This window comes from Trachypithecus francoisi, unplaced genomic scaffold, assembly GCF_009764315.1.
Source record: "Trachypithecus francoisi isolate TF-2019V2 unplaced genomic scaffold, Tfra_2.0 Lachesis_group16, whole genome shotgun sequence".
Lineage (NCBI taxonomy): Eukaryota > Metazoa > Chordata > Mammalia > Primates > Cercopithecidae > Trachypithecus > Trachypithecus francoisi.
The window spans coordinates 6,367,956-6,389,329 of NW_022681461.1; the positions used below are offsets into that span (position 1 = coordinate 6,367,956).

General features: G+C 39.2%; 1 protein-coding gene across 7 annotated transcripts in view; it reads left to right on the forward strand.

Annotated features, from left to right (window-relative positions):
• AUH (AU RNA binding methylglutaconyl-CoA hydratase) overlaps positions 1 to 21,374 on the forward strand; it is a 145,452-nt gene that overhangs the window by 628 nt on the left and 123,450 nt on the right. For 5 of the 7 annotated variants that reach the window (XM_033236807.1, XM_033236803.1, XM_033236801.1 and 2 more), the window contains exons 2-3: positions 9,530 to 9,597; positions 9,707 to 9,794. The exons of 1 other annotated variant lie outside the window; for it this stretch is intronic. In XM_033236807.1, the coding sequence (XP_033092698.1) occupies positions 9,530 to 9,597; positions 9,707 to 9,794 (156 nt within the window). Of the gene's footprint in view, positions 1 to 898; positions 969 to 9,529; positions 9,598 to 9,706; positions 9,795 to 21,374 lie in introns of all 7 variants that reach the window. One more of the 7 variants, XM_033236809.1, reaches the window with a different exon arrangement.

The following is a 21,374-nucleotide window of genomic DNA, read 5'->3' on the forward strand; positions in this document are numbered from 1 at the left end:
CCAGACAAGCCAAGGTCAATATATACCCTGGGTATTTAATCCTTGCAACCAGGCTTTATTCTTGCTGTGTAATGGCTTTCTGTAAACTCAGCTGTTACTGGTGGAGTTGCAAAAGCTGCAGTGAAACTGCCTTTTATTATTACGGAGAATCTTAAATTTGAAGCTGCTCAGCTGGAACAATTTTTCTTCTTGTTCATTTTCTCTTAGAAAGTTAGTCTTGATGGACTGTTCCACTTCATTTAAACAATTTTGAGCACTTTTTATTTTCCTCAGCTCTGGCGATAAGAATGTGGATGGTATGGATCTTGCCCTTGAGCTACCTACCTACTACTGGAGGAGACATCATTAGCAATACAATTCAGAGGGTTGAAGGCTTTGAAGGAGGCTGACATTTCTAGGGAATACTGTTAAAGCTCAGTTCCTTTCGCTGCCAGTGCAGGGAAAAACTAAAAGGGTCGTGAAGGTGGAATGGCAGTTTACCCGGGTTAAGCCAGAGGACCAGTCTTTTAATTTTGACATGCATTTGTTGAGCACCTATAATCTGTTAAGCAGAAGTGAAAAGCGTGTAAGTCATGATTGCTTTTAGTATAGTGAAGCAGATCCTGGTTATTAGTAGGCTGTGTGAACTTTCAAGGCGTGGTACGAGGAAAGGGCTGTAATACCTGCAGGGTTTCGCCATGTGAAAGGGGTTCCAAGGCATTCTTTAATAGGCAGTGGATTTCGCCATTTGTGAGGGTTCTTGGGCAGACTTTATCTCACGTGTAAAGCAGGAAAAATAATACCAACTTTATAGGTTTGTTATGAAGATGAAATGAGATCGTTAATATAAATTGCCACTAGCCCATAGCAGTGCTTCAGGAGTTTGATGAATTACTTTATTCCTTACTTATTATTCCAGACAGAGATAAGAACATGGTCAAAGGCATGGAGATGTGAACATGTGTGGTGTATTTGGGACGTCACATAAGGCAAGTGTGGCAGTAGTGTGGCATAAGCAGAATAGTAAGAAATTCAGCTGGAAGCGTAGACTGGCACTGGAGTGATTAGAGCGTGAATGCCACCATCTTTTGGGTAAGCTTAGTCATGCTGGGACTTCACTTCCATTAAGTGTACCAACAATATGTTAGATATAAAGGGATTGCAAGTATAGCTATTAATACGCATCATATTCTATTATTTTGGTCGTTATGACTTGAATGCAATTAAAGGAATATTTGTGCAAAATGTCTGGAAAGACTTTAAGTTAGGATTTGAATGGACAGAAGAGAGAATATCAGATAAAAGATAATACACGAAGATGTTTTTTGGACGTCATGGTTTCTTTTTTTTTCTTTAGCCTTCATTTCCTGATGAGATAGGACATACATCATGGTTTCTTAAAGTTGACCCCGCCTACTTTGAGAATTGGCAAGAATTACGACTCAGGCTTGGCTAACATTACTTATGCTTTGCTTTGCTTTGCTTTCCTGTTGAACCAGCAATAAGCAGTGCAAAGAAAAACATGAGGTCAAGGGTACTACAGGTGAAGGGGTTTCCTGGGTGCCTTTGTTTCTCTTAGAGGTGGGTCCAAAATTTGGTGCTCTCAGCAGCCTCTAAGGAATAGGATAACTCTCCTAGTCACAGAAGCCCCAAACAGCCACTTTAGGTGGGTGGGGGTAGGTAGTGCAGAATACGCCAGGTCTCATCTGTTATCTGGGCTCCATATTTGTAATTTGTTGTGGGAGGCATAGCTCTACAACCAAATTTCCAATTTGCTTTTCTTTTTTTTTTCTTGAGATGGAGTTTCACTCTTGTCGCCCAGGCTGGAGTGCAATGGTGGGATCTCAGCTCACTGCAACCTCTGCCTCCTTGGTTCAAGCGATTCTCCTGTCTCAGCCTCCCGAGTAGCTGGGATTACAGGTGCCCGCCACCACGTCTGGCTAATTCTTTTGTATTTTTAGTAGAGATGGAGTTTTGCCATGTTGGCCAGATTTGTCTCGAACTTCTGACCTCAGGTGATCTACATGTTTCGGCCTCCCAAAGTGTTAGGATTACAGGCGTGAGCCACTGTGCCTGAACACCAAATTTCTTTAGTGGTTATTTCTTGCATTGTTGTCCATCCTACTCAGTTTTAGAGCAGGAGTCCTGGTCATGGCTTACAGAGAGAGGTCTCTCCTGCAACAGCCTTCTTCATAGGTCACCTGGTTTCCAAGCGTTCTCCTTCCCACTTTCTCTTCCCAGGGGTGATGGAGTTACCTTTTTTTCAAGGCCAGAAACCACGAATCTGCTCAGTTAAACACCTCCAAAGGCTGGCCGTTGCCTGCAGGGCCTTGTTATCCGTCAGACGTCTCATAGTCTATCTCCCTGCCACTGGACCTGAGCTCTGCCTTTTCCTGTTCTTTTCTGTGTGTAGCTTTTGCACACACTTTCTGGAATGACTCCTCCCCTTCCCCTATCAACCTTCCTGCAATTTGGCATAATTATGAACCATTTCAAGATCATCTTTGTGAACCATGTCAGAATAGCTTCTGGCAGAAATAGAGCAAACAAGCACTTGCGTAGTGCAGATCCTCCTTGATACCTGCTTTTTCCTCCTCTTTCACATCTAGATTGTCACCAGGTCTTCCCGTGTTTGAAACCTTTCCATGTGCTGCTTTACCCACAGCATCCTTGTCCAAGCTGTCAAGTGGACTGCAGCAGAGGTAGCAGGTCTTTCTGTGTCTACTGCCTTTTCTTATTTAACAAGTTGATTCCTTTCATGTGTTTTTTTTTTTCATGTTTAAAAAATAATATTTTTATATATTTTATGGTATGTAAATTATATCTCATATATGTATTGAGATACAGTGTATGTATTTTTAAATCTTTAAGATTAAGATTTAATCTCATCTACATTGAGATTTAAATCATATACCATAAAATTCAAAATGTACAGTTATGCTTTGTCAATACAAGCCAATTTTAGAACATTTATCAACTCAAAAATAAACCCTGTAGTCTTTAGCAGTCACGGCCTACTCCCCCCCTTATCCCTCCAGCCTTAAAAAAACCTTCGTTTATCTACTTTTTGTATCAATAGATTTGTCTGTAAAAGAATAGTATAGTAAGTGGTGTTTTTGTGGCTTCCTTCACATATCATTATATTTTCAAAGCTCATCCTTGTTGTAGCTTGAACTAGCACCTCTATGCTTTTAATGGCCAAGTAATATTCATTGTATGGATATACCGCATTTTGTTTGTCTGTTCGTTACTGATGTACATTTGGATTGTCTCCATTTTTTGGATAATGTGAACCATGCTGCTTAGAACATTCATATATTAATATAAGCTTTTGTGGTCATCTTTATATTTTCACATAGGAGTGGGATTGCTGGGTCCTATGGTAATTCAATGATTAACATTTTGTGGAACTGCTAAACTGTTTTCTAAAGCGTCTGCATTTTATATGCTCACTAGCAAAGCATGAGAGCTCCAGTTTCTCCACATCTTGGCAACACGTGTTATTGTTCTTTTATTAGCCCCCCTAGTGGGTGGGAAATGGTAACTTTTTGTGGTTTGATTTGGTTTTCCCTCATGGCTAGTGATGTTGTACATCTTTTTTTTTTTTTCTTTTTTAAAAGATGTTGAGGAATACTCTTCAAAAGGGCTACCATGATGGGGCTCTGTTGTAGGAGAGCTTGAGATCAGGTTCAACTCCCTGTTGGAACATTTTTTCATGTACATATTGGTCATGTGCATACGTTTGGAGAAATGTCTACTCATATCCTTTGCCACTTTTTAATTTTATTTTTTATTAAAAATTTTTTTTGAGACAATCTCACTCTGTCTCCCAGACTGGAGTGCAGTGGTGCGATCTTGGCACACTGCAAACTCCGCCTGCCGGGTTCAAGGGATTCTCCTGCCTCAGCCCCCCAGTAGCTGGGACTATGGGCGCCCGCCAGCATGCCCAGCTAAGGGTTTCACTGTGTTGGCCAGGATGGTCTTGATCTCTTGAGCTCGTGATCTGCCCGCCTTGGCCTCCCAAAGTGCTGGACTTACAGGCGTGAGCCACTGCGCCTGGCCCCTTTGCCACTTTTTAAATTCGATTATCTTTTTATTGTTGAGGCATGAGAGTTGTCTTTTTATTGTTGAGACTGGATACAAGTCTCTCGTCAGATGGATAGTTTGCAAATATTTTCTCCCATTCTCTGGGTTGTCTTTTCACTTTCTTGATGGTATATTTTGAAGAACTAGTGTTTTTAATTTTGATGTAGTTCAGTTTCTCTATTTGTTCTTTTTGTAGCTATGCCTTAGATTATAACTAAGAAACTGTTGCCTAACCCAAGTTTACAAAGATTTACACTTATGTTTTCTTCTATGAGTTTTATGGTTTTCACTGTTAATGTTCATCTGTGACTATGATCCAATTTTGAGTTAATTTTTATATATGGTGTGTAGTAAGAGGTCTACCTTCATTCCTTTACTTGTGGCTATGTAGTTGTCTCAGCACCATTTGTGGAAAGATGAGTCTTTCACCATTGAGTTGTCTTGGTACCCTTGTTGAAAATTAATTGAACGTAAATATAAGGGATTACTTCTGGATATTCAAGTCTATTCCATTGATCTGTGTATCTGTCCTTATGCTAGTACCAAACTGATGACTGTAGCTGTGTAGTGAAGTTTGAAATTGGATAGCATGAGTTCTCCAACTTTGTTCTTTTTCAGGAGTGTTTTAGCTATTATGGAACTCTTGCATTACCACGTGAATTTTAGGATCAGCTTGTGAATTTCTGCAAAAAAAGTTGGGATTTTGATAGGGATTGTGTTGAATAGGTAGATTAATTTGGGGAGTATTGCCATCTTAACAGTGTTAAGTTTTCCAATCCATAATCATGATATATTTTTCTATTCAACAGTGTTTTGTAGTTTTCAGTCTACAGTATATAGGTTTTACATGACTTTAGTTAAATTTATCCCAAAATATTCTTTTTAATTTAAATAGATTTTTCTTAATTTCATTTTCAGATTGCTCGTTGCTATTGTATAGAAATCACAAAATAAATTGGTTTTTGTATATTGGCTTGTATCGTACAACTTTGCTGAACTTGTTAGTTTGTTCCTAATAGTTTTTTTTAAAGTGGATTTCTTACTATGTTCTATGTACAAAATTGTGCCTTTTGCAAATAAAGAATTTTATATGCAGTTGGCTTGACTGTTCACTTAGATCTAGTTGATTGATGGTGGTGCTCAATTCAGCTATACTCTTACTGATTTTCTGCCTGTTGGATCTGTCAATTACTGATAGAAGTAAGTTAAAATCTGCAACTATAATAGTAGGTTTGTTTCTCCTTGCACTATCAGTTTTTAACTCACATAATTTGATGTACTATTGTTTGGTGCATACATATTTAGGATTATTATGTCTTATTGGAGAAATGACCCCGTTTTTATTATGTAATGCCCTTGTTTATTTTATTTTAGTAGCTTTTGGAGTACAAATGGTTTTTGGTTACAAGTGGATGAATTGTCTGGTAGTCAAGTCTCAGATTTTAGTGCACCTATCACTGGAGTAGTGTACATTGTACCCAATATGTAGTTTTTTTAAATCCCTCAACCTTCCCGCCCTGCCCCCTTATGACTCTCCAATGTCTGTTACACCACTGTTTTGCCTTGGTGTACCCATAGCTTAGCTCCCAGTTCTAAGTGAGAACTTACGGTGTTTGGTTTTCCATTCCTGAATTACTTCACGTAGAATAATGGTCTCTAGCTCCTTTGAGACCTTTAGTTGAGTTTCATTGAGAACTTTAGTTAATTAACTCAACTTTAATATAGAAAATTGGTGAAACCAGCTGGCCGTGGTAGCGCCTGCCTGTAGTCCCAGTCACTCAGGAGGCTGAGACGGGAGGATTACTTGAGCCCAGGACTTTGAGGCTGCAGTGAGCTCTGATGGAGCCGCTGCACTCCAGTCTGGGTGACACAACGAGACCTTGTCTCTTTAAAAAAAAAAAAGGAAAGAAATATGTGCGAACCTATTTATGTAGAATAGCACCAACAGAACATATGATCCATTTATGTAAAATAGCAACAACAAACCAAATGGTAATATACAACTCTGTTTCTATATGTAAATATGTTGAACATTTTCTGGAAGGTTACATTACATGTAACTGTGATAACTGTGGCTTCCTTTGGGGAAGGGAATGAGTTGATTCTAGGGAAGGAGGACTTTCACTTTGTGTTTTTTCAATTTTGTATAAGCAAAATGTATTTCTGTTTCTTTTTAAAGTCTCAGCAAAGTTGTTACATTTGTCTTTCAGTTGTGTGAGCTTTATAGAGCAGGATTAATGCTGTGATGTGACCTTGTTACAGATTCACTGAAGATTTTTGTATGTTTTGTGAAAAGTCAGGAAAATTAAGGTTGGCATGTGAATGCCTAAGCTTTTCTGAGTTGGTAAACTTGTCTAGGTTATGTGAGGAGGATGCATGATAATTGAGTTCTTGAGAAGTGATTGAGTTGTGAATTAAAGTGAGACAGTTATAAAACAAAAAAGTTCAGACTTTGCTGAATAAAAGCTAAGGTTTTATTCCATTTTGGAGTACCAAAGGCCTACAGATACATTTGATGGTACAGTTGTTCCATATTAGATACTTCATTTCAGATTGCAGAACTGATTTCTAGCTTTTTGAAGTGGAAGTACTCAAAACATCAAGTCTCAAATATGTGACCAAAACTGCTGGAATTGACTGTGATAGAAACATTTTCATGGCACTTTGCACTTCAGTAATAATGTCAGCAGTATCTAGCAGAAATTATGGTGAAACTTTAATACTTATTGCATGAGAAGTGTTCATGCTAGAAGGGAGGATAATTGGGTGCTCATGTTGTAAGTTTTACATCTGTCATATCATTTGATTCTAATACAGTCCCATGGAGTGTGGAACTATTAGTATCTTCATAGAGTAAGAAACTGAGGATCAGAGAGGTTAAGTTACTTGCCCAATAGCTAGTAAGCGGCAGACTGGGATTTCATCCCCAGCAGTCACACCTTAGAGCCTGCACTCTTAGCCCTTGGAAGTGGTGTCAACTTGGATGTCTGAAAGGCACTTCAGATTCACTTTAATTCAAAACAGAACTCATGAGCTTTACTCCCCTCCACCCTCACCTTGGTATTTTTTATGATTTTGTCTCATTAAATGTCATCTTCTTTCATCCAGTTGCTGAAGCCAGAAGCCTGGTAAATACTCCTTAACACTTTCTTCCAGTTAAATCAGTCCTCTGTCTAGGCATCATTAACTCATTTAAAATTTTTTTTTTTTTTTAATTTGAGATGGAGTCTCGCTCTGTCGCCCAGGCTGGAGTGCAGTGGCCGGATCTCAGCTCACTGCAAGCTCCGCCCCCCGGGTTTACGCCATTCTCCTGCCTCAGCCTCCCGAGTAGCTGGGACTACAGGCGCCCGCCATGTCGCCCGGCTAGTTTTTTTTTTGTATTTTTTAGTAGAGACGGGGTTTCGCCGTGTTAGCCAGGATGGACTCGATCTCCTGACCTCGCGATCCACCCGTCTCGGCCTCCCAAAGTGCTGGGATTACAGGCTTGAGCCACCGCGCCCGGCCAACTCATTTAAAATTTTGAATGGTTCTTGAATCCTTTCTCTTTCCTTTATTTCTACCACTGCCTATCTCAGCCAGACCTGTTATCTGTTGATTGGACTCCAGTTGTGTCTTGAAGCTCCCACCGCTATCTACTTCTGGTATGATCTTCAAATATAGAAACTATTCCCCCCTCCAGTTTTATATGTGCATGTGTGTATGTTTATACCTACGTAAACTCCTTCAGTGGGTCTCAGGATGAACAACAGACTTTTCAGCAGGTCTGGAAGGATATTTCTGGCCTGTGCTCACCTCTTTCCTTTCATTGGTCACTCTCTTCCCCTCGTAGGTGACAGGACATTCAGTGGGACCATGACTAGTTTATGCTTTTCCTGTTTCCTCTGCCTGGCAGTCAGCCCCTCTCCTTCCCTCTCATCTTAACTCCTACTCATCCTTCTAACCTCCACTGTCTGGGATAAGCTTTCCCTAATCATCTCCTTTTGCCCTAGACCGTTATCAGTTCTGGTTACAAGTTACTGTGGCACCACTTACAGCTTGTAAAGCAGTTTGAATTGGTTATTAATGATTTCTATGATTATTACTGTTTGTAGTTCCCTCCTAGACTCTAGTTCCTTGGCTGCTGATCACTATAGTACATCCTCAGTATGTTTGAATGAATGGACACATCTAGTCTTAGCTGCTTGATTTTCTTCCCGAGGAAACTGAAGCTTGAACAGTGAACACAGTTTTATTCAAGTAAAGAGTTAGATTAGCACTTAATAGCTGAAGGAAGTTACTTCACCTCTCCAGGTCTCCATTTCTTTATCTGTTAACGAAGGATAAAAATAGTGCCCACCTCTTGAGTTGTGTTGGGGATTACATGAGTTAATTCGCTTAAAGCACCTGGAGCAGTGCCTGAGGCCTACCGGTGGCAGCTGTTGTCAGTAGTATTGGGACCTACCTAAAGTTATTCAGCTTTTTAATACAGATCCCGTCAGATAGCAGTCCTGTATGCTTTTCTCTGTACTGAGAGCATTTGGAATTCTTGCAAATTTACTCTTTTGTGAGCAGAAGTTCATTTTTATACTTTAAAAAATGATTCTGCACAGTTTCTTGCACAGCAAAGGCATGTGTACATTTTGTTGTCTTCAGTTTAACTCAGTTGCAAACAAGAACCATACCCACCCTGACTCAGTGGAAGGTATTTCTGATACACAGTGAAAATTTGTCTACTCCAGGAACAAGAAGGTTAGTAGAGGTTGTGCAGAACTTTGAATATCAAATTAAGATCTTTGAAGTTGGATATTTTGAAATAAATAATGAAAGGATTTTAAGTAGGGGGTGAATTCTATGCTTAGTATTGTTTTTAGAAAATAGGTAACTGGAAGGAATGGGAGGCTGGGTTTAGATGATGGTTTTTGATTTAAAAAATGGGGCAGTTAGGAGTGACAGCTGGGTTTGTGGGAGAGATAATGAACTTTGTTTTATATAGGTTGAGTTGGAAGTACTTGTTGGACATCTAAATGGAAGTGCCCTCAGGTTAAGTGTATCAGATAGAAATCAGGAGAGAAACCTGGCATAGAATTACTGAAAACGATGTAGTATGAACAAAAAAAAAAAATTGATATTTAGAACTGGCATCCTAGAAAAAGCAGATGCTGTAATACCTGCATGTAGCAAAGTTTATTAGCTGTTACTTCTGTATCTACTTGAAGATGATGAAACCACATTTTAAATAGTATCCTTTAACTTAAAATTTTCACTGATAAGTGTGGTCTTCCCTCTAGTTTGAGTTAGTGATGTAAAATTTACCAAAATGTTGCAAATTACCTTGGTGCTTAAGAAGAGATCAGTGGAAGGGAATGTGATGTCCTGAATTTCTTTGATTTGTTAAGTTCGAAGTTAGCTAGATGTGTGATGTAGAATCCGTTCTCTGAATGCCTCGCTCACTCAAGTGCTTGTACTTTTTTTCCCCTTTAACTAGGAATTGTGGTGCTTGGAATAAACAGAGCTTATGGCAAAAATGCACTCAGTAAAAATCTTATAAAAATGGTGAGTGTAAAGATTAAACTGTTTGCTTCTAATATTAAGATACATTCTTGTCATCAATGTAAAATTTTATTTTTCTCTTTTCCCTCGTATGCTTCCTATTTCTGTTTAGCTATCAAAAGCTGTGGATGCTTTGAAATCTGATAAGAAAGTACGGACCATAATAATCAGGAGTGAAGTCCCAGGGATATTCTGTGCTGGTATGTAAATATCTTATATTATGAAATTAAACTGTAGTCTGATTTTTCCTCAGTAGTAGTCTGTTTTCCATTAGAATGTTCTGTGGTTTGAACCCCATTACCAACAACTCCTACTGATCTACAAGAAAAAAACAAGCTTAGTCTGAGAGCATTGGAAAGAAGCTTTTGCAACATTTAGATTGTTTCAGAAGTTGAAAAAAAACTTTGAGCCATTAAAATACTTGTTTGTAGTACCTGTAGTACAATATTGCTTGTTGTGTCTTAATTGTGGCCAATATTCTTTAGTTTCATTCTTTTTTTTTTTTTTTTTTTGAGATAGAGTTGCTCTGTCACCCAGGCTGGAGTGTAGTGGCGTGATCTTGGCTTACTGCAACCACCACCTTCCCAGTTCAAGTGATTCTCCTGACTCAGCCTCCGGAGTAGCTGGGATTATAGGCGCCTGCCACCTCGCCCAGCTAATTTTTGTATTTTGAGTAGAGACAGGGTTTCACCATGTTGGCCAGGCTGGTCTCCAACTCCTGACCTCAGGTGATCCACCATCTTTGGCCTTCCAAAGTGCTGGGATTACGGAGGTGAGCCACTGTGTCCAGCCCCTAGTTTCATTCTTAAGGATTCTCATTTTTTTTTTAAGCTTCAATCTCTGTGGCTTCTGCCTTAAAATATTGCAGAATAGTGTGATATTTAGAAATATGCAGTATATTTTGGCTTTTGATAAGGTTTTATTGCCTTTTTAATACATTTCTTAAAATGTAGGACACCGAAAAGAATTAGTTTTAATTCCAGTTGAGTAATCAAAGAGTGTAGATTTATTACTCTCAAATGCTAGGGTTATGGTGTTATGCGGTAGATTTCTGTTTTTATGTTTGTCAAATGCGAGTAATACTATCTGCTTAGTTGAAGTGCTTATAAGGGTTTTACGTATATTTTGAGTTCTTTTTTTTAAACATTGTGAAAGATTTATACCAAGAGAATTAGGATTCTTACGTGTAGTTTTAGGGACGAGGTGAATATGATCTTGAGGTAAAGGAGTGTAACGCTATGACTGATGGTTGAGAGGTTCTCTGAAGGTCATTGGATGGCTTATTGGGAAGATACAGAGTGGCTTTAGGGTTTTTAAAGAAGGCCCAATTATATGAATTTTTGAGGAGTGATAACAATGTTGTGAAGACAGATTAACATTTTAAAAATAAGTGTTAGTGATCATCCTGGCATTGTTTTTCTATTGGCAGTAGGTTTTATAATTACCACACTATAGTTACTGGTGGAATTCCTTTTACTTTACATATTCTTTTGCAGCCCATTTGTTCTAGATTTCTGCATTAGGAATATACTTTGAAAAAGGCTTTAATGCTTTAGCACAGTTTGTGGCTGTTTGTTACAGATTGCCTTTTTGAGGACATCCAAAATGTCCTCAAATAATATACCACATGCTGTTTATTAGAATAACATGTTAGTCTTGAGTACTTTTTAACAAGTTAATCTATTTAGTTTGCTTTATGGGCTTTTAAACTTTCATACAATCAGGATAATCTTTTAACTCAAGATTTTGACTGTGTTTTGTCAACAAGTCAATGTTTTAATTACAGAAAAATTGGGACATATCATCTCTTTTAGTAATTCAGTATGTATGATGGAACTCTTCTTTCAGATTTCTCCGAAAGGTTTTCCTTTCTTGTTTTTTTTTTTGAAATGGAATTTCACTCTTGTTGCCCAGGCTGGAGTGCAATGCCGTGATCTCGGCTCACGACAGCCTCTGCCTCTTGGGTTCAAGTGATTCTCCTGCCTCAGCTTCCTGAGTAGCTGGGATTACAGGAGCCTGCCACCATGCCTGGCTAATTTTTTGTATTTTTAGTAGAGATGAGGGTTCACTATGTTAGCCAGGCTGGTCTTGAACTCTTGACCCTGTGATCCACCCACCCTGGCCTCCCAAAGTATTGGAATTACATGCATGACCCACCGTGCCCAGCCGAGGTTTCTTTTAATATTACTACTTTGGAATACAAATTAAAGCTTTAATTATGTGAAAGACTGCATTATTCAACAATAACTGATAAACGTGGCCTGATTAAGATGTTTATATTAATACAGGCTATAAGTTTAAATATTCTTTAAATAATGTAAAGAGATTTTATTTATCTAGAATTTTATTTCATATGTACATGTTAAAAGACCTACTAGTCAGCTTATAAATGTAAATATATGTAAAAAAAAAAAAAGGTCGGGCGTGGTGGCTCACACCTGTAATCCAGTACTTTGGGAGGCTGAGGCAGGTGGATCACCTCAGGTCAGGAGTTCAAGACCAGCCTGGCCAACATGCTGAAACCCCATCTCTGCTAAAAATACAAAAATTAGCCAGGCGTGATGGCAGGCTCCCGTAATCCCAGCTACTCAGGAAGCTGAGGCAGGAGAATCGCTTGAACCTGGGAGGCGGAGGTTGCAGTGAGCCGAGATGGCAACACTTCACTCCAGCCCGGACGACAGTGTGAGACTCTGTCTTTAAAAAAAAAAAAAAACCTCAAAAACACAGTGTAGCATTTATTGATTATCCTTTTGGCCTCTTCTCCATCCCTTCAGAGTCATCATTTTCCCTCTTCTTTTTCTGCCCCCACAAAGGTTTCTCTGTATATATTAATATCTGTATTCCAGTGATACCTTTTTCGTTTCTGAATACTTAAAGCTTAGCAAATGGTCTTGCCTCAAATTTCTTGAGCATAGGAACTCCTCTTATTCTTTGAGAATCATCTTTCACATTCTCAGAATACAGCAAACAACAGGGACTCAGCATGTATTTGCTGGAATTAATCAGCCTTTGTGCTTATATCACTGATTTTTTTTCAGGAATGGTTGAGATATAACAAGCAGCTTCTCTGAATTGTCTCATACCACTCTCCTATTTACTATAATTTGGCTACATCTTTTTTCTAAAATGCTAGGAAAACAGATAAACATTAAAGAGATTCCTACATTGCATTGGAGGTTGGGCCAAATGATTTCTGACTTCTCATTTAAATCTACCTATTATTTAGCATTATTAAGTACTTTACTTACATTTTAAGTTTTTTAATCAATATTTAGTTTAAAAAAGTAGCATGGTAGGTCAAAATGCATGAAAATGTATACAGAGAGAACTCTCTCTAACCCTACTTCCTCTACTTTATTCATCCCCTAATAACAATAACAATTATTACTTTTATCCTTCTAGTATTTTTCATATATATATATATATATATATATGTACACACACACACACACAAATACAGTCATGTGCTCCATAACAATGTTTTGGTTAACAGTGGCCTGCGTTATACAATGCTGGTCCGATAAGATTATTTATTTTTATTTTTTTGAGACGGGGTCTCCCTGTCACCCATGCAGGAGTGCAATGGTATGATCTCATCTCACTGCAACTTCAGCCTCCAGTGTTCAAGCGATTCTCGTGCCTCGGCCTCCTAAGTAGGTGGGATACAGGTGTGTGCCACCATGCCCAGCTAAATTTTGTAATTTTAGTAGAGATGGGGTTTCACCATGTTGCCCAGGCTGGTCTTGAACTCGTGACCTCAGGTAATCCACCTGCCTCGGCCTCCCAAAGTGCTGAGATTACACGGGTGAGCCACTGTGCCCAGCCTCATAAGATTATAGTACTGTATTTTTACCGTACCTTTTCTATTTAGGTACATATAAATACTTAACATTGTGTTACGGTTACCCACAGCATTCAGTACAGTCACCATACAGGTTTGTAGCCTGAGAACAATATGTTATACCATATATCCTATTTATGTAGGGGATGGTTTCAGGATGAAACTGTTCCACCTCAGATCATCAGGCATTAGTTAGATTCTCATAAGGAGCGTGCAGCCTAGATCCCTCGCATGCATAGTTCATGGTAGGGTTTGTGCTCCTATGAGAATCTAATGCGGCTGCTGATCTGACAGGAGGCAGAGCTCAAGCAGTAATGCTCCCGTGCCTGTACTCACCTCCTACTGTGCCACCAGTTCCTAACAGGCCACAGACCTGAACTGTTCATCAGCTCGGGTTGGGGACCCCTGGCCTATACCGTCTAGGTTTGTGTATGTACACTCTATGATGTTTATACAAGGATGAAATTTTCTAAGGACTCATTTCTCAGAATGTACTCTTTAAGTGACGTGTTATTATATACTGATGCACTCATTAGAATGTTAAGTAGGTATTTAAAGTGATAACATATAAAGACATGTAAATACAATACATATAAAGTGATACATATGGAGTGTGGAAAATGCCTGTTATAAGCGTAGGGAGAGTTGTATATAAAATGTTATGGCCATTATTACTGTAACTGTGTAAACTATGTCTACCAACAAGATCATGGGCCAGGTGGCTCACACCTGTAGTCCCAGCACTTTGGGAGGCCGAGGCAGGCAATTGGCTTGAGCCTAGGAGTTCAAGACCAGCCTGGGCAACATGGCAAAACTCTGTCTCTACAAAAAAAAAATACTAAAGTTAGCCAGGCATGGTGGTGCATGCCTGTAGTCCTAGCTACTCAGGAGGCTTAGGTGGGAGAGTCGCTTGAGCTTGGAAGATCAAGGCTGCGAGCCGTGATTGTGCCACTGCGTTTCAGCCTGGGTGACAGAGCTAGACCCTGTTTGAAAAAATAAGAAAAAAAAAAGATCATGGATTAAAGGTGATGTTTTTTCTGTCTTCAAACTTTCTGAAATAATTTCATTATATTAACAAATTATATTAAGCAAATATATACAAAGTAAATACTTTTGAAAAAAGTACAAAGTATATTAGTGTATTTTTCTTTTTTGGAAACTAAAATTGGGATATTAACTGAGTTCCTGAATTGTTACAACTTTATTTTTTGAGATGGAGTCATGTTCTGTCACCCAGGTTGGAGTGTGGTGGTGTGATCTCTGCTTACTGCAACCTTTGCCTTTCAGGTTCAGGTGATTCTCCTGCCTCAGCCTCCTGAGTAGCTGGAATTACGGGCGCGTGCCACAATGCTCAGCTAATTTTTGTATTTTGAGACAGGGTTTCACCATGTTGGCCAGGCTGGTCTTGAAGTCCTGACCTCAAGTGATCCGTCTGCCTTGGCCTCCCAAAGTGCTGGGATTACAGGCGTGAGCCACTGTGCCTGGCCTGTTACAACATTTGAGAAGAAAAAAATTTTAGACTAAAAGAGTTGCTATAGAATACTTCAGACCTTTTAATTTTATAGAATACCTGTGAAGTGAAAGACCTGGTTAAAAGTGGTAGCTTAGCTGAAACTACTTTTAACAATTAGGAGAGAGTTTTCTCTTAGACTGTGGTTTCTAATCTGGAACCTAGAAGGAATATGAAGTCTCCTTTTAAAGTTCTTTTTTTTTTTTTTTTTTTTTTTTTTTTTTTTTTTTGAGACGGAGTCTCGCTCTGTCGCCCAGGCTGGAGTGCAGTGGCCGGATCTCAGCTCACTGCAAGCTCCGCCTCCTGGGTTCACGCCATTCTCCCGCCTCAGCCTCCGAGTAGCTGGGACTACAGGCGCCCGCCACCGCGCCCGGCTAGTTTTTTTTGTATTTTTAGTAGAGACGGGGTTTCACCGTATTAGCCAGGAGGGTCTCGATCTCCTGACCTCGTGATCCGCCCGCCTCGGCCTCCCAAAGTGCTGGGATTACAGGCTTGAGCCACCGCGCCCGGCCTAAAGTTCTTAAAATTTTATACACTTAAGACATTTTAGTGGCTCTACATTGAGAAGGTGTGTAATGTCAAAATGTCATTGTTACAGTAATGTATTAAAATGGATGTTTCTATTATTAACTACAGTAATATGTAAATACAGATTAAAAATATGTCATAGTTGTCAGATACAGACAGTGTTTCCCATACATAATGTGTTTTCACATGGTGTGCTGTACCCCCAAAGTTTTAATATATTGCCGATCGTGACATTCTGGAAAAGTCTTTCTGGTTGGCCAGCTGCATTGGATGTAAATGTGTGATCACAGTCATACCCTTCAGGTTGGGAATCACTGTTGTGTATTCTTTCCTGTAGATTAGAACACCACTTGTGGGTTCATGGCTTGCCTGTACTTCTTAGAATACTAAGAAATGTAATTTTGTTAGTCAAAGCTTCTTGTGAAGCATTGGCTACATGGATTATCTGAGATTGGCCTGAATCTGTGCTGCCCCAGCTTACATATTCTAGAAACTGTTAAATTACTTTTAGTTTACTTTCTCTGTCTCTCCCTCTCTCTTCGTGTCTGTGTGTGTGTGTGTGTCTGCCTCACACACACACTCACACACACACACTCACACACATACACACACACAAAAGCCGAAACAATTCCGCTATTTCAAAATGTTTATGTAGTTAACATTTTAATATTTGCCAATCACAAAATTCTAAAAATGTCCTTTTGGGCTGCTGCGTTGGATGTAAATGTGAGATCACAGTCATCTGTTTATTTTTGTTCTTTTACTTTTCTAATTCAAAGTTACAGTGCACATGCATTGTTTTTACCAAAACATGTTTGAAATGAAATTTTGTGAGAAATTACTGAGACCGAGGATTTTTTCTTTTGAAATTCCTAAGATATATGATAAACAATTCTTGGTAATTGATTGCTATATGTAGAACCCTAAATTGTTTCGCTGAATTACGCCAGTGTGGGTTTTATAAAAAAGTAAAGGTAGTTTTGCTTCTGCTTTTGAATTCTAGTAAATTTTGTTATGACTAAAGACTAACTTGTCACTAAAATTGTCAAATGCATTCTTGAATGTTGTGTGTATTGTCAATATGGATAAAAATGTCATGATCTGGATAGATGTGTGGGCGCCTTGGACTGTGAAGTAACCTGGCCATTGTTGTTTCAGAATCTTAGATTGTCGTATTTATGTATTTAACTATTAGTCCTTCAGAGAGTTTGATAAGTAATGTGAAGGGTTAGATACCACAAATTTGTAGTAGTTTAACAAGTTTGTATTAGTTTAGCTATAAAGGGTTCTGTTTTTTTGTTGTTGTCATATATAGTTTGTTGGAATAAAAAATGTTTTATTGAGATATGAACTACTTGGAATACAGTTTACCAATTTAAAATGTATAATTGATGAATTTTGACAGGTATTTAAACCATGATCAGAATCATAATGCAGAACATGTTTGTCACTTAAAAAGTTTTCTTGTGTCCATTTGCAGTCAAGCCCCTTCCCTTGCCCCGACCTCTGAAAGTACTAATCTCCTTGCTACTCCTAGTTTAGCATCTTCTGTAATTTTTAAAATAAATTGATTCATGCTATGGGTAGTCTTTTGTGTCTGACCTGTTTCATTTAACATAATGGTCTGAGCTTCACCCATGTTCATGTTTCACTAGTTTCATTATTATCATGTATTTTATTTTATTGCCAAGAATACTATTTGTTGTATTTCATAGTTTGTTTATTCATTAGGTGATGGTCATTTGGGTTTTTCCATTGTTTGGCTTTTATGCATACCACTTCTATGACAATTCACACACATGTTTTTGGCAATGTATAATTTTATTTCTCTCAGGTAAATAGTCAGAAGTAGAATTACTGGTTTTATCCTGTGTGTTTAGTTCTGTAAGAAACTGCCAACTGTTTTCTGTACCATTTTGCATTCCCACTAGCAATGTATGAGAGTTTCAGGCATTACACATCCTCACTAACACTTGATAATATGAGGTTTAAAAATTGTAGGCATCCTAATGGATACAAAGTCATATTTCATTGTGGTTTTAGTTTACATTTCATATGTGTCACCTGTATATCTTTTTTGGTGACTTGTTTGTTCAAATTTTTTCCCAATATTTTTCTTAGAATCTCATCTCATTGAGTTTTAAGAGTTGTTTTTTTAATATTCTTGATACAAGACTTTTATCTGTTATATTTTGTAAGTTTTCTTCCACTAAATGGCCTCTCTTTTTTCTGTTATATAATTTGTTTTGAAGAACAAAAGTTTTTTATATGAAGACTGATTTATCTTTTTTTTTCCTTTTGTGGTTGGTACCTTTTTGTGAATTTTAGAAATTTTGTTTTACCCCACAGTCACAAAGATTTTCTCCTGTTTTCTAGGACTTTTGTAGTTTTTATATCTTACATTTAGGACTCTGAAGTATTCTGATTTAATTTTTATATATGTTGTGAAAGAGAATAAAAGATACATTTGGTCTTTGCCCTTGTTCTTGGTACAGAGCTCTTAAAACCCTGGGAGTTTCCTCAATGGTACAGGTGCTTTTTGCTTGGTAATGAGATGACCCTAGATAGCTTCAGGGTGGGGGACAGCTTGTCAGAAAAAGCAGCGATGGGTTAGAGGATTAGAACTTTTAGCACCCTCTTCCCCCAGAGGGGAAGGGGGCCAGAGATTGAGCTCAGTTACCAGTGGCCAGTGATTTAGTCATTCACGTCTCCCTATGGAGGTAATGAAACCTCCATAAAGACCCTTTAAAGCAGCAGGGTTCAGAGCCAAGCACTGTGGCTCATGCCTGTAATTCTGCCACTTTGGGAGGCTGAGGCAGGTGGATGGCTTGAGTTTGACACCAGCCGGGGTAACATGCCAGAACCCCATCTTTATAAAAAAATGAAACAAAACAAAAAAAACTCTAACTGGGTGTGGTGGCACATTCCTGTAATCCCAGCTACTTGGGGCTGAGGTGCAGGGATTGCTTGAGCCTGGGATATTGAGGCTACAGTGAGCTGTGATTGTGCCACTGCACTCCAGCGTGGGTGACAAAGTGAGACCCTGTCTCAAAAAAATGGGGTTCAGGGAGCTTCTAGGTTGGTGAACACATTGATTTTCTTAGAGAGGGCATGGAAGCTGTGTGCTCCCTCTCCCCATACCTTGTCCTATGCATCTGTTCCATTGGTCTGTTCCTGAGTTGCATATAGTCAAGTTTTTTTTTGTTTGTTTGTTTGTTTTAATTCTATGAGTCATTCTAGTGAATTTAGTAACCTGAGGAGTTTAGGGGAACCCCCAAATCTGTAGCTTGTTGGTTCAGAAATATGGGTTGCCCCTGGGACTTGTGAGTTGCATCTGAAGTGAGGGCAGCCTTGTAGGACCCCTTAACTTGTGGGATCCCACTAATTTTGGGTGGTGTCAGTTTAACTTAATTGTTGGATAGCCACGTGGTGTTGAAGAATTGGTGGAAACCCTCACACATTTGGTGTCAGAAGTGGTGTTAGAAAAAAAGAAATCATAATTGGTGTCAGGAATGGGATTTGCTAGAGCATCTCACAGAACTCAGGAAAGTGCTTTATTTACCATTACCAGTTTATTATAAAATATAAAACTGAGGAACAGTCAAGTGGAAGAGGTACTTAGGGCAAAGTTAAGGGTGGAGGGTTGCAGAGCTTCTGTATCCTCTCCAGGTGTGCCATTCACCCAGCACATACACCAGTGTTCACTAACCTGGGAGTTCCCTAAGCCCTGTGTCAGGGATTTTGTATGGAGGCCTCTTTACATAATGATTGATTACATCATTAGCCATTGGTGATTGAGCTCAATATTCAGCTCCTCTCACTCCCCGAAGGTGTGGGTGGGACACTGAAAGTTCTAACCCTCTGATCTTGGCTTGATGCATCTGGTGACCAACCCCTATCCTGGAGCTATCTAGGGGTTCTCTGAGAGTCACCTCATTAGCATAAACTCAGTTTTGGTTGAGAAGGGCATGTTAGGAATAACAAAAGACACTGTGTCACTCAGGAAATTCTGAGGGTTTTAGGAGGTTTGGGCCAGGAACCTGGAATAAAGACGACCAAGTATTTTTTATTATACACTGGTGGTGGTTTTTTTTTTGGGGGGGGGGGGGCTTTGTTTTGTTGCATTTTCAATTCTCCCAGCACCATTTGTCAAAAAGACCAACTTTTCACCTATTAAATTATTTTGGGACCTGTCTAAAATACCAGTTGACAGTATATGTGTGAGTTATGTCAGGGTTCTCTGGGTATTTTTAATGCCAATGCCATACTGTCTCAGTTACCATGTTCAGTTCTTAGACATATTTGGTTAAATTTATTTCTAAGGTTTTCATTTTTTTCGATGTCACTGTAAGTGGCATTTCTTCTTAATTTTACTCCCAATTTTTTACTGCTAGTATTATTGATAGTGTATACAATCGATTTTTGTATATTGTCTCTGTATCCTGTGACCTTGTTAAATGCGCTTTTTAGTTCTAGGACTCTTTTGTAGATACTCTGGGGTTTTCTACAAAGGTAGTCCGGTCGTTTGTGAATAAAGATAGTTTTACTTCTTCCTTTCCTGTCTGTTCACCTTTTATTTTGTTTCTTATCCCCATTACATTTTCATTATACGGTTGACTGAAAGAAGTATGAGTGTTCATCTTTGCCTTTTCTCCATCTCCGAGGCAGGCATCCAGTCTTTTACTATTAAGTATAAAGTTAGCTGTAGTTTTTTCTTTTCTTTTTTTTTTTTTTGAGACGGAGTCTCGCTCTGTCGCCCAGGCTGGAGTGCAGTGGCCGGATCTCAGCTCACTGCAAGCTCCGCCTCCCGGGTTTACGCCATTCTCCTGCCTCAGCCTCCCGAGTAGCTGGGACTACAGGCGCCCGCCACCTCACCCGGCTAGTTTTTTGTATTTTTTTTAGTAGAGACGGGGTTTCACCATGTTAGCCAGGATGGTCTCAATCTCCTGACCTCGTGATCCGCCTGTCTCGGCCTCCCAAAGTGCTGGGATTACAGGCTTGAGCCACCGCGCCCGGCGGCTGTAGTTTTTTCACAGATGCGGTTTATCAGGGTGAAAAGTTTCTTTTTATTTGTATTTTGCTGAAGCTTTTTTTTTTTTTTTTCCCATGGACATGTATTGAATTTTGTCAAATCTCTTTTTGGCATCTATTAAGAGTCTCATTTTTCAGCCTGCCAATATGGTGAATGATTGATTGATTGTCAGTTGTTAACAATTGTGTATTCCTGGAACACACCTCTCTTGGTCATTGTCAGGCCTCTGAGCCCAAGTTGAGCCATCACGTCCCCAGTGACCTGCACGTACACATCCAGATGGCCTGAGGCCACTGGAGATCCACGGAAGTAGCCTTAACTGATGACATTCCACCATTGTGATTTGTTTCTGACCCACCCTAATTGATCGATGTACTTTGTAATCTCTCCCACCCTTAAGAAGGTTCTTGATAATTCTCCCAACCCTTGAGAATGTTCTTTGTGAGATCCACCCCTGCCCCCAAAACGTTGCTCTTAATTTCACTGCCTATCCCCAAATCTGTAAGAACCAATGATAATCCCACCAGCCTTTGCTTACTCTTTTTTCGAACTCAGCCCACCTGCACCCAGGTGAAATAAACAGCCATGTTGCTCACACAAAGCCTGTTTGGTGATCTCTTCACAGGGACCTGTGAAACAGTCATTAATCCTTTTTATATACTCTCAGATTTGATTTGCTGAAGTGTTTTAGGATTTTGTAACTCTGTTCATAAGGGACATTGGTTTGCCTTCTTTTCTTGTAAGGTCTGTAGTTCTGGTATCAGGATAGTGCTGGTCTCATAAAATGAATTGGGAAGTGTACCTTCTTTCTGTTTCCCTGAAGAAGTTTACATAGTTGTTATTATTTCTTTTTTTTTTTTTTGAGACGG